This window comes from Mustela nigripes, chromosome 4, assembly GCF_022355385.1.
Source record: "Mustela nigripes isolate SB6536 chromosome 4, MUSNIG.SB6536, whole genome shotgun sequence".
In the NCBI taxonomy this organism is placed as follows: Eukaryota; Metazoa; Chordata; class Mammalia; order Carnivora; family Mustelidae; genus Mustela; species Mustela nigripes.
The window spans coordinates 164,283,242-164,296,666 of record NC_081560.1 but is presented as its reverse complement, the minus strand read 5'-3'; the positions used below and the strand labels follow the sequence as shown (position 1 = coordinate 164,296,666).

At 41.8% G+C, this 13,425-nt stretch overlaps 1 protein-coding gene and 1 long non-coding RNA gene across 3 annotated transcripts in view; both read left to right on the top strand.

The window, feature by feature from the left end:
• SEC31B (SEC31 homolog B, COPII coat complex component) overlaps positions 1–320 on the top strand; it is a 38,159-nt gene extending 37,839 nt beyond the window's left edge. The window contains exon 25 of the mRNA XM_059398356.1: positions 253–320. Coding sequence (XP_059254339.1) covers positions 253–270 — 18 coding nt within the window. The 3' untranslated portion in view covers positions 271–320. The remainder of the gene's footprint in view (positions 1–252) is intronic.
• A 41-nt stretch (positions 321–361) lies between these two features.
• Positions 362–13,425, top strand: part of LOC132015361 (uncharacterized) — a 72,258-nt gene continuing 59,194 nt past the window's right edge. For both annotated transcript variants that reach the window (XR_009403636.1, XR_009403635.1), the window contains exons 1-4: positions 362–479; positions 2,371–2,554; positions 4,996–5,133; positions 5,271–5,317. This is a non-coding gene — a long non-coding RNA (uncharacterized LOC132015361). The remainder of the gene's footprint in view (positions 480–2,370; positions 2,555–4,995; positions 5,134–5,270; positions 5,318–13,425) is intronic.

The window sequence follows — 13,425 nt, the reverse complement described above, 5'->3', positions numbered from 1 at the left end:
CATAATGGGGATATACCAACTCATTTCTGTTGCCAAGCATTATAGGGATTACCTCAGCAAACATAATTGATAGGAAGAAATGAAAATGGTTTTTCCTAGGAAAAATTATGCAGAAGGGAGCTATTAAAGATAAATTTATCTAATAGAATATGCACAAAAGGAGCTAACATCAGGGCGCCTAGATGTCTCAGTCAGTTAAACATCTGACTTTTGATCTCAGCTCAGGTTCTGATCGCAGCATTGTGGTTTCAGTCCCTGTCCCTGCACTAGGCTCCATGCTGGGTGTGGAAGCTGCTTAAAAAGAAGAAGAAGAAGAAGGAGGAGGAGGAGGAGGAGGAGGAGGAGGAGAACTAACATACTTTCTTTTGATTTTTAAAACGTCAAATAACAAAAATGTTGCAAGTAATATTTGATTATTATTTTTGCCATGGAGTGGGAAGAGAGAGCTTGAACTTAGTACTGTGTACCAGCACTCTACTGTGAGTATTTTACATGCCGATCTTGTTAAATTCTTACTGTATTGGCCGTTAATGTTCCTATTTTTTAAATAGAGAATATGAGACACAAAAAAGGTAAATATCTTGTTCAGTCTCACCCATCTAATAAGTGATTAAAGCAGGATTAAATCCAAGGCCATCAGACTCCGTAGGACTCTGAGAAGGATAGTTCTCTAATCAGAAAGAAGTAAATAGGGGAGCCTGGGTGGCTCATTTGGTTAAGTGTCTGCTTCAGCTCAGGTCACAATCCCAATGTCCTGGGATCAAGCCCCACACTGGGCTCCCTGCTAAGCAGGGAGGCTGCTTCTCCCTGTCCCTCTGCCTGCCATTCCCTCTGCTTACACACGCACTCTCTCTCTCTCAATAAAATCTTAAAAAAAGAAAGAAAGAAGTAATAGAGTGTCTTTCTAGGAACTGAGTCATAATTAAATTCCAAAAATAAATAATCTGACTCTGGAAAGTAGTTTGGCCATTTCTTTCAAAACCGAAATAAATGGACTTGCCATTCATCTTAGCAGTTCTGCTCTTGGGTAGTTAGCCCAGAGAAATGAAGATTTGTCTTTACTCAGGAACTTGTACATGGATGTATATGGATGATACTCCAAAACTGGAAGCTATTCAAATACCTTTCCCAGGATAAGTGGATAAAATAACTGTGGTTCATCCATGCCACAGAGCATTACTGGGTGGTAAAAGGAATAAACTAATTGATACCTTCAATAACACGGATGATCAAAGTGATCAAAGCCAATCTCAAAATGATACATACATTGGGGCATCTGATTGGCTCTGTTGGTTAAGCATCTGACTTGATTTCTGCTCCGGTCACAATCTCAAGGTCGTGAGACAGAGCCCCGTATCAGGCTCCCCGCTGGGCATGGAGCCTGCTTAGGATTCTCTCTCTTCCTCTACTCCACTCATGTTCTATCTTCATGATTTCTACATACTTCATGATTTCACTTATGCAACAATCATGAAATAGGTAATCATAGAGCTGGAGAATAGATTAGTGATTTTCAGGGGTTAGGGATTGGGGATGGATGTGGCTACAACGGGGTAACACTGGAGAGTCTTGCTCTGGCTCATAGAGGCGATCTTTATGTTAGTCATAATTTGCAAAGGCTTTTGGACATTACCAGGCCGGATAGAGGCTAGTTCCCATTCAGAGGATAGACAGTATCAGGAAAGAAAACAGCAACAAAACAAAAATCAAGTCGTAGAGAACAGAGAAAGCTTTGCCATGAGCCTGGGTTGTGAGAGGATACTAATTTGGGATCACAGAGAGCCATGGTGGGGGATAGTAGAGGATTCTTTACTCAAGATCCTACAATATGGAAAAAAAAAAAGATCCTACAATATGTAAAGATCTGTATGATGAGCTGTTTGAGCCAAAATGATTAATCAGTTACATTTAATTGAACACCTGCCATGGGACAAGACTGTAGGCTTTGTGTGGACATTTCCATTAATTAATGTTTGTCAACCCCAGAGTTATTAGCAGACATATGTGAACCATGGCTGGCTTCCTCATATCCAGACCATCCAATATTAAGAAAAGACTCGGGATTGTTAGCTAGACTTCTTGTAATGGTCATTTTGCAGTATGTACATATAATGAAATCATCCTGTTGTATACTTGAAACTAATATAATGTTATGTGTTGACTATATCTCAATTTAAAAAAAGGTAGTGTGTCCTTGTGAACACCAAAGGAGGATGATCTTGTTCTTAATTAATGAGACAATGGCAAGATATTTTATTGGGGAGTAAAATACAATATGGATTACAGATAGCATAGTTAGTGTGTGATGTTAGAAAGTGCAAAGAGAGCGAAAAAGGAAGGAATTTAAGTGTTTTTATGGATATTTCCCAGGGACAATTATGTGATTGGAGGCAAGATGCTAATAAACAGTAGAAGATCCAAAATTTGTTTACCAAGCGGAGACAGCTCTATAGAACACGGTATAATCACCATGCTCCTAGACGAAGTACAAGCTTCCCATACCCCATATGGACTGTTGCTGAAGATACCACCCAGATGGAATGTCATTCAGAAGGTTTGTGCCTTACCCTCCTAACAATTCTCAGACCTTTTCTTGAACTCCAGACTTGCATGTTCCACTTCAGTGTTTAATGGGCATCTCAAACTTAATCCATCCAAAATTTAACTCCTGATCTTTGCTGCCATCATCCCAAACCTGCTCCTTCTGTAGTCTTACCCACTGGAGTAAAGGACACTTCCTCCTCTAGTTGTCAGACAAAAATCTTGGAATCATCTTTGGCTCCTTTCTTTCTCTCATATCCCATATTCATATTCATTCTGTCATCAAATCCTGCCAACTCTGGTTCAAATTATATCCAGACTCTAATCAGTTCTTAGCACCTTCACCGCTGTCCCTGGTTCCAAGCTATCATTGTCTCCTGCCTGGATAAACTAATTGATACCTTCAATAACACGGATGATCATTTTGTTTTTAAGGTTTTTCTTTTAAGCAATCTCTACACCCAATGTGGGGCTTGAACTCACAACCCCTGGGATCAAGAGTCACATGCTCTATCAGTTGAGCCAGCCAGGAGCTCCATTGCCTGGATTATTGTTAAAGCCTCCTGACTGAACTCCTTGTTTCCACCCTTATTCTCCCACATTTTATTCTCAAAATGATTGGTCTATTTAAAGATCAGTCCCTTGAAAATATAGATCAGGGGCACCTAGGTACCTCAGTCAGTTGAACATCCAATTCTTGGTTTTGACTCCAGTCATGATCCCATGTGGAATGAGACTGAGCCCCATGTCAGGCTCCACGTTCAGTGGGGAGTCTGCTTGAAGATTCTTTCTCTGCCCCGCCCTCCACCCCCTCTCAAGCAAATAAATAAATAAATAAATAAATAAATCTTTAGAAAAATAAAATGTAAATCAAATTTTGCTACTTTCGTATCATGCTTAGCGAAATAAGTCAAGCAGAGAAAGATAGCTATCATATGATCTCCCTGATATGAGGAAGTAGTGATGCAACATGGGGGCTTAAGTGGGTAGGAGAAGAATCAATGAAACAAGATGGGATTGGGAGGGAGACAAACCATAAGTGACTCTTAATCTCACAAAACAAACTGAGGGTTGCTGGGGGGAGAGGGGTTGGGAGAAGGGGGGTGGGGTTATGGACATTGGGGAGGGTATGTGCTTTGGTGAGTGCTGTGAAGTGTGTAAATCTGGCAATTCACAGACCTGTACCCCTGGGGATAAAAATATATGTTTATAAAAAATAAAAAATTTAATAAATAAATAAATAAAATTTTAAAAAAATTTTGCTACTTTCTGTTCAAAGTTTTCCAATGATTTTCTTTTTAAAAAAATCTATTCTTTAAAAAAAAAGATTTTATTTATTTATTTGACAGACAGAGATCACAAGTAGGCAGAGAGGCAGGTGGGGGTGAGGAAGCAGGCTCCCTGCAGAGCAGAGAGCCCGATGTGGGGCTCGATCCCAGGACCCTGAGATCATGACCTGAGCCAAAGGCAGAGGCTTAACCCACTGAGCCACCCAGGTGCCCTGATTTCCTCTTTCACACAGAGCAGAAAGCCAAACCTTATCATGGTTTATAAAATCCTGTGCAGTCTGGCCCCCATTAACACCACACTGGTCTCCTTGTTGTTCCTCCAGCACACCAGGCACTCTTCATTCAGCCTCTGGGCCATCACATTGGCTGTTCTTTCTGCCCAGAATGCTTTTTACTCAGATCTCCACATAGTTTGTTCCTTCACCTGCATTCAGCCTTTAAATCCTGTGTGTCATTCTCCCTAAATCTTTTCTTGGTCATCCTATTTAAAACGGCAACTCCCCCACCCTTCTCTGCTTCATAAATTGTATGATTCTCTTTATACAAAATGTCCAGAGTAGTCAATTCCATATAACAATTTTACTTACTCTTAATATCTAGTTCAAAAGCCACAACCAGCATTTCCTGAAGATTCATAGTAACTTTCTTCTGCCTCGTATTAAGATTTCCTTTTATTCCCTAATATTTGACTTGTCTCCCCTCCAACTCCTATTCCAGTACCTTGAACAGAGTAAGTGCTCCTTAAAAATGGATTGAATTAAAGGGTTTTGAAAAAAGGATGGAAAGATCATCAGAACGAACAGAAAATTTTAGGATAATAGGATCACTGGAAAAGATCCAAGGGAGGATATGGACAAGGAAGACTGGCAAGCCAGTGCTCCCACTAATTTTCTAACATTGAGAGCAGACGACCATCCCCATTAGCAGATGATCATACCACAAGAGCATCAGACAGTTAACACTAAGCATATGTACACAGAGGTTGGTGTTATAATCAAAAGTTTTAGCAAAGTCAATCTGACACACTTAATGTTATGTATAATTGTTATTGTGCTTCATAGTAATTAGACATAAGTGGTAAGTGATTTACATAAATAACTGCAGTTAGTTTTGTTTTTATGCTGCCAAATAAAAATGGTGTAATTGTTTCTTCTCCTTTTGACAGTCTTCCAGTATATATACTGATGCCATTTAAAATTTAACCTCCATCACACAATAATAGCTGACATTTATGGAGTGTGTCTCTTCTAAACCAGTGCTTCACCTGTATCATCATTTTTAATTTCCATGGCAACCCTATGGGGTAGGTACTATGCTATATACTGAATGTTTATCCTGTGCACAGAAAACACTTTAAGTGCTTTCTTTGCACGTTTTCAGCTCGTATCATTGTCACAACCATTGAATAAGGTAGAAACTATAATGTCTTCCATTTTACAGAACCAGAAACTGAAGCATACAGCGGTTAGCCAGCATCCCACAGCTGGGTAAGTGGTGAAGCCAGGATGGGAACCTAGTCAGGGTGATCCCGGAGCATGTATTCCTTCGCTGCTATGCTTTTCCGCAACCCGTGTTTCTCTTGCTCATATTCCCACCTGCTAATTCAGGACTTCTGATCCCCAAAAAGTTCTTGGTAACTACTTCTTGAAGGTCTTAGTGATGTTTTGCACACACTGATAAACAAGCACGGTTAACTATCACATTGTCTTTGCTGCTTTTCTATTCTTCCATTGCTCCAAGCCTCCCTCTGTGTGTATGTCCACCAGGCACCCATATCTGCCAGGCCTGGCCTCTGCTTTATCTGGGCACCACCATATTCCCTGGGCACATCGTAGGGAGGACTGTTTCTGCTTAGACTGAGTTCAATGCATAAAAAAAGTAGCAATGTACCACACTAATTTGGGATGTTAATAATGGGGAAACTGCGGGGAGGAAGACGAGTATTTACAGGAACTCTGTACTTTCTGTCAAGCTCTCTGTGAACCTAAAACTTGTCTTAGAGGAATCAGAGATTTTTTTTTTAAATACAGGGACAGATGTCTTTTAATCCATTTTAGAGCTTTGCTTTTCCACTTAGGTATCAAAACTGCCATTTGTGTGCATGGTCTTAGAAGGTTTTGGTAAAATAATTCTTCAGGTTTGGCCTGTAACATGGCCTCCTCATCACCCACCAGCCTTCTTCATTGGACCAAAGCTGAGGGGCTTGCTAACATGTTCCAGCGACTAGCTTCCTAGCTGGGATCTTCTTGATTCCCTATCTTGCTATCCCTATCCCATGCTATCCTGGGAAAACTCCATAGCCACTCATTTAGATAAATTTCTAAAGCCATCAGCCCTGCCAGTACTCCTGACCTGCCCATATACCCAGACTGCAAGTGGTGGGCCCAGCCTGGAGCACCTTTAAAAGGTGCCATCCTCACAAAGAAATGGGCGATGAAGAGAAGTAGCAACTAGACTTTCTCTCGTGTTTTGTTGAGACCCTTCCTGGGCTCAGCTTTCAGTGACCTCCTGCTCAAAGTGCCTTTGTCCACCCAGGAGCCATATCCTTGGCCTTGGCACACCGGCTATTACTGATTCACCCACACTGGACCTCCTCCATCCCTAGGACGACTCCCTCAAGAATAAGCACCAGTGCAGTTTCTGATTTAGGTGAGACTCTTTATTATGCTGGGAGCTGGCAGTGTCCATTGGCTTAAAAGCAGATAGATGGGGCTCTCCTGCCAGATAAGCAGGATAATTCTTCAATGAGACTCTGCCTGAAACTAGCCCTGCCCCTTTCCCCAGATGCCAAAGAAGGTGGCTTTGGTGAGAGCATCCCCCCAGACCTGCTCCTGGCCCTCCTGTGAGTCCCAGCGGTGAAGTGTGTAAGCAACAGCCACACTCCACCAATTCCCTTTAACTGTCAGGTGGCCATAGTGCCTGACCTAGGCAGGACTGCAGTCTTCTACCTCCTGTCTCCTGGTGTTAGTCTTGCTTCAGCTTTTTGTTTTGTTTTGTTTTGTTTTGTTTGAAGGGTTCCAGTCTAGGGCAATGGAGTGTAAACTTTAGTGTTGTATGTAAAACTGAGAAGTCTGAGTAAGCTTTATGGAAGAGATACTATGGTTATAAGATCTTAACGCTGGGGAAGGCTGGGGAAAGGGTACATAGGACTTTCCGGTACAGTTCTTTGCAAACTTCTATAAATCTGTAAAATGTCATTTATATAAAAATAAGTTGATAGGGGTGCCTGGGTGTTTCAGTCGATTAAGCGTCTGTCTTCAGCTAAGGTGGATTGAGCCCCATGTCGGGCACCCTGCTCTGTGGGGAGCCTGCTTCTTCCTCCTCCTCCGCCTGCCTCTCCCCCTGCTTGTGCTCTCTTTCCTGCTCTGTCAAATAAGTAAATAAATCTTTAAAAAATACATTTATAATTTAAATATATAAAGTATAAAAATATATATAAATATATAAAAATTAAATGTTACATACATATATACATACGTACGTACATGGTCTGGAATGCCAAGAGATTTGGAGAATAGACTTCAGTGTAGGCATTTGAAAATTAATCCACATGGATTAGCTGGTACAGTCCATAAGAATCCTCTGGGGAGTTTATTAAACATGAAGATTCTTGGGTCCCAGTTCCAGAGACTCCTGTTGAGTGGTGGTAATGGGGGGAATAGATGGTAGGAATCTGTGTATACCACATTCCTAAGATGATCCTCAGAGTCCACTTCGAGAAACACTGGTCCAGAGGGAGAACAGGCCTCTAATGCCTAAGTAATAATTTGAGGGCTTGGAAAGTTTAAATTTTTGCTTCAGTCTTCTAGACAATTGCTGCTCCAACTGTAACAGTAGCAATGGATGGACATTGTCTTGTTTTGTTTCTGGATAGAGTACCTTCTGGTTTTGGTAGCTCTCATAGCTCTCTCTGGTCACTGCCTTGAGGGGCTGGGTCTCTGGCTGCACTGATCATTAAAATCATGGGGATTTCTTTCCTTCCCTGCGGTTTTTCTTGGTACGGTAGTTTTCCCCCCTAGCAGTTATAACTGACTTGTTCATGTTTACCTTTGTCATACCAGGAATAAACTATTTGGGGGGGGGGGGTAGGTGGAATGTGCCCACAAGGATTCTGAGTGTTTGTCTAAGGGCCATCTGTCCTCTAGGAAACTTGCTGACTACCTCCGTTCATGGAAGTCTTCAATGCCATAGCTATGATTTTATATTCTTAGACCATATTCTTGTGATCAATCCACTGTCATCAATGACTCTAACTCAGTCCTCAGTTTGTACTTTTTCTTACAAGCTTCTGATGCCATCTCATCCTTCTCCCAAGTTCATTTACCAACAGTAAGAATTTGGGAGAGTAGTAATTTCTCTCTCTCTCTGTTTCCCTCTTTTTCCATCATTCCTTCTCAGCTCTTACAATAATGTTTCACCATACCCTCTGCTGTCCCTTGCCCCCATCTAGGCTGGTTAGCTAAATCATGCCCTCTTGTCCCATTTTCTCTGCCCTCTGCCTAGCTCCATGACTGTCAACATTTATCAGTTCTTTCCCCTTCATTTCAATGTGAGTCCAAGTCTTTACTATTCCTAATTACTAAATATTTTTTTCAGTTCTTGTTAAACAACCATCTAGATACAGATGCATTTGTAGTTTTGAAGCTATGGGTCATGCTAGAGGAGAGTCCTGTGCACTTTCCATCTTTTTCCCATTTCTTCTCTGCCCTATGGATCTCCTAGCCTTGCAACACCTCAGTGGCTATATTCAGCCACGATCTGACCCCAACTGAAAATTCTTTGATCTCCAGGACTGTAAACCACCAAACACCCACAGCTCAGTATTATGCAGCTTCTCTCATGAGTCATTTTGCCTCCTGAGTTGCCTATTTCATAATCAGCCTGGTCACCAGCAAAAATTTTTCCCAGAGAGCTGCTACAGGAGGGAAGGGACATTGGACAACCCAAATACAAATGCCATAGCTTCTCTTTTAGCTCTTGGAAAGTCTCCAAGTTTCTTTTGTTCCTTTGTGTTTCCTTACCTCACATTTATGATCCATAGATCCAAACACCCTACTTTCAAAGCTCCTCTTCATTTGATACCATTTGACGTAATTTATTTTACCACCTTAGGAAGTTCACAGAAAATTGGAAGTTCCCATTCTCTGGTAGTTATGTCTAATTATGGATGAGCAGTTTAAACCACTATCCTATTAGTTTCAACAATTTCTTCCTGTTTGGGGGCATTTTCCAAAGTAGCGTAGCCCATGAGGCTGTAGCACATAGCAGTTTGGCAGCTGTGGTGAGAACACATGGCTGATTCTATATGATCTGGGGCACAGATGGACACAGGACCAGTTGTACCAAATACCATCCTGTCTTCAGACTTACTTCTTCCTTTGCATGACTAGGCCCTTATTATGGGTCAAATTCATGTGCTGGACTCCATCTCCCCTGAGTATGAGAGTCCTTTCCCAGGGAAGAACTCAGTGACATGCAGCAAACTTCTCATGGGTGAGCACTATCTGGCCAAGTGTGCCCTGATTCATTTGAATCCCAGTGGTTAACGTAGGGGCTTAGATTTAAATTAGGATCCCCTTTTTGCCTTCCCCACACCTATGTATAGGTTTTTTTTTTTTTTTAAAGATTTTATTTATTTATCTGGGAGAGAGAACACAAGCAGGGGTTACAGGCAGAGGGAGAAGCAGGCTTCCTGCTGAGCAAGGAGCCTGATGCAGAGCTTGATCCCAGGACCCTGAGATCACAACCCGAGCTGAAGGCAGACGCTTAACCGATTGAGCCACACAGGTGCCTCCCGCTCCCCCACATATTTTTAAAAAGCAAAATTCTGAATGTGAATCTCCAGAATTTAGTGTTTTCCTCTCAGGGCCCCAAACTTTCATCTCAATGCACTCTGACACCTTGTTGGTTTGGCAACAACCCCCCCGCCCCACACCTTCACTTTCCTCACAAATTTTGAATAATAGGTTTGGCTTCTCCCTACCCTTTAATCTCGTCTTTCGAGGTCCATAAAAAGTCTCTGGGTCCTGAAGCTCTAGCTGGCCTACTTCGGAAGGGACCATCTGATTACAGCTTGGGGTGAGGGGAAACAGAGAAGTGGCCGTAAACAAACGCAGGTGCGGATCTCTGTGTGGCGGCGATCTAGCACAGAGAGAGAACAGGAAAGGAGCAAACGGCTGTGGGGAGGATCCTGAGGAGAGTTGCTGCCTGGAGCTGTAGCTACAAGGTGCCCCAGTGAAGCAACTTCTCTTAGAAGGAATGTGTAACAGCCGGCTTTTCACCTCCTAGAACTCACAGGATGTCTCTGGCCAGGGAGAGCCCAAAGATAGCTCTTTCTGAGCGAGTTTCCTTGTGATTCTCTCCATCCTCTACAGCATTGGGCCCGCAGAACATAGGCGCATCAGCACTCATGGAGCTGGGCGTACACACAATGACATAGAAGGCAAGTTGTACGAATGGCTGTGAAATAATATCCCATTGGTCAGAAGTTTTTCACTACCCCCTCTGACAATACCCAAGGATATTTAAGCTAGGAGCAATTCCCTGTACAATTGGAATGCATTAAAGTTAAGATGCAAAAAAAAATTTTAAGGAGTGAACAGCGTGGCTAGTTCTTATTCACTGAGAAGTCCAAATAATTGAAATCAGGCTCTTTCCCATTTAGCTAGGGGAAGGGATTAGAAAACAGAAGGCACAGATCTCCGAAGTCTTGAAGGGAAGAGAAATACCCAGAATTTCAAAGACACGTTGCCTCCTACTTAAAAATTTGCCCAGAAGGGACAGAGGTGATAGCAGCGGAGAGATCTATTTTCAGTAGAGCAAAGGAACTGAAGCGAGGTTATAGCAAATGAGCAGTTATGAAATGAAAGCCGTCAGTGTAGACTCACCGAGGGAGGATGGCCTTGAAAGTAAAGACAGGCATGATTTCAGTGCAGACTGGGGCCCAGTGAAGGTTTTTTCCCTAAGGTAAGTATTAAAAAAATGAAAGAATGTGTAGTTTTCATCCTATTCCCATATCTATGTCTCTTTCTTCCAAGGGAATTCAGGCCTATAAATAATTCTCAAACTGTTTTTTTTGGTAAATGTGAATTTTCCATATTATAATGCAGTGCCCTAAAATCAACAAAAAAGAAAAGTCTTATAAACCACTTAGCTAAAAAAAAAAGTTTAACAGGGGCGCCTGGGTGGCTCAGTGGGTTAAAGCCTCTGCCTTCGGCTCGGGTCATGATCTCAGGGTCCTGGGATCGAGCCCGGCATCGGGATCTCTGCTCGGCAGGGAGCCTGCTTCCTCCTCTCTCTCTGCCTGCCTCTCTGTCTACTTGTGCTCTGTCAAGTAAATAAATAAAATCTTAAAAAAAAAAAAAAAAAAAACAGATGCATCCGTTTTAGTAGAAATCATATTAAAATTTATAATAAATTCCCATAATATCTCAAATCCAGCCTGTGCCCAATAATTCTTGGCAAAGACCATATAAGAGCTGATGGGACAATTGTGTATTCTAGGTCTCTGAAAAACAATCCCAGGCCGATTCTTTCCTGAGCAAATCACAAATGTTGAAGGGACAGTCTTTTCCTCTGAAACTAAAATGCCATGTGTATTCCAGGATGTTTTATCAATCGACAGGCTGTCTTTCCTTGTCCTCATTTCCTTCCTTCTCTATGTATTGTAGCAAACTCTGCTGAGAAACGCTGAGCTACCGAAAAGCACTTCAACACTTAGCATTTAAATGAGGACTCTAACTGGGAATAAGCTGTATTCTTTCTCTGTTCTGTGCCCTCTAAGCAAAAAGCTGCTAAGAACAGCCCAAGCCACTGTTCCCAGAAAGCCGGGACTACAGGAACCTCTTCCGGGATCATAATGGAGGCAGAAGATTTTGTTTTGTTTGTTGATTTTGTTATTCTGGTCCCTGTAGTATAGACCTTAGAAAATACTTATGTTCTCAACTGCATTGTTGGATACAATATCAGGTTATTTCAGGATCAGGAAGGTGGGGGTATACGGTAACTCTGAGAATTAGCCTACAAATCAACTAGCTGTACAGTTCAAGGTGAGAAAATTGACAGGTTATGACACTTTAGTATCATTTTTTACTATTTAATGGAACGAAATCCAATTTAAAGGAACTATTTAATGGAACTAAATCCAATCCAACGCTCCACTTCTGTTGCCTTTGCTGATCAGCCGCAGCTCAAACAGAAATAAACTAAATGTATTTGAATGAATTTTCTCTTTTTACTAATTTTTATTCTTCATTTTTCTCCCCAAGGGCGGCTGGTCTTATCTATACGTTCTCCAAGATTCACTTTACTCACTGACTCTAGATCTCTCAGACACAATAGGAGCTTTCTTTTCCTATTGCTCTTCTTCCAGTTTTAAACCATGGTAGTATTTAGAAGATTTAGACAAAGAGAAATATATGCAGTTGAAAATGTGAGAGAAGATGAAGCAAGATGAGCTAGCAGAGGCCAGCTGTTGAAGCAGAGTTGTGGGGGTCCATTATACACTGTTCTCTCTCTCTTTGTTGAAAAATGAAATTTTCCATAACACAGAATTAAACAATATGCTGCTTCTGAACCAATCATGTATGCAGCGTGGGCTCCACCGGGCACCTTGGATTAACGTGAAGAAATGTTAGGATAATATGGTTCGCTATTTATTATCCTGGCTACTTGTGTAGAATGGAATCTTTCAGTTCAACTATGGTGAGCCTGAAGAGCTTGAGTCAAGGAAAAGGACTGTGATTTATGGTAGCAAAAGAGAATTAGTTTTGAATGAAGAGGAAATTTCTCACAAGGCAGGATGGTTTAAGCTTGGCCTAGAAAACCTAAGAATTTCATCTATGGAGTTGTACAGAAAGACTGAACTACTGGTCCACTTACAGGGCCTTATGGAGATGACTGGAACACAGCCTCATGGTGTGTTGGGTCCAAAAGGATGCTGAAGTTGGGGAAACAACCAAAAGTGAATTTGGACTGGTTGGGTAATGGTGAATTTAAGCGATCCCCTTATGGTCTGATTGCTCTTGGCTTAGAGATAACTTTGACCTAAGAAGCGTACAGATCAATAACCAGTGCCTACAAAAAAAAAAAAAAAAAAAAAAAAAATTGAGAAAAACAAGCTATTGGCTTATAAAGAGACTAGAGAATCTGTCCAGAGTGAATGGTAGTTTCTTTTGAGAGGTCCTCTGAATGTAGACGTATTTCAATGGGAGGCAACGGGGAATGTTACTTCTGTGAAAAGAGCTCAGCTTCCTCCAGGCTAGTCTTTGATTTAGTATAAAAAATCTGCTTTCTGCAAAGTCAGGGCTTATCCTAAGAAAAATTATATTGACCTCTCTCTCCAAGCCCTGTGAATTCTCCTCTGCCTTTCTGAAGGAGATAGAACAGAGATCTTTCCTTTCCTTTCTTTCTTTCTTTCTTTTTAAAGATTTCATTTGTTTATTTGAGAGAGACTATGCACACAAGCATAGAGGGAGAGGCTCGGAGAGGCAGGCTCCCCGCTGAGCAGAGAACCCGACTCGGGCTCAGGACCCTGAGATCATGACCTGAGCTGAAGGCAGAGGCTTTAACCCACTGAGCCACCCAGGTGCCCCTT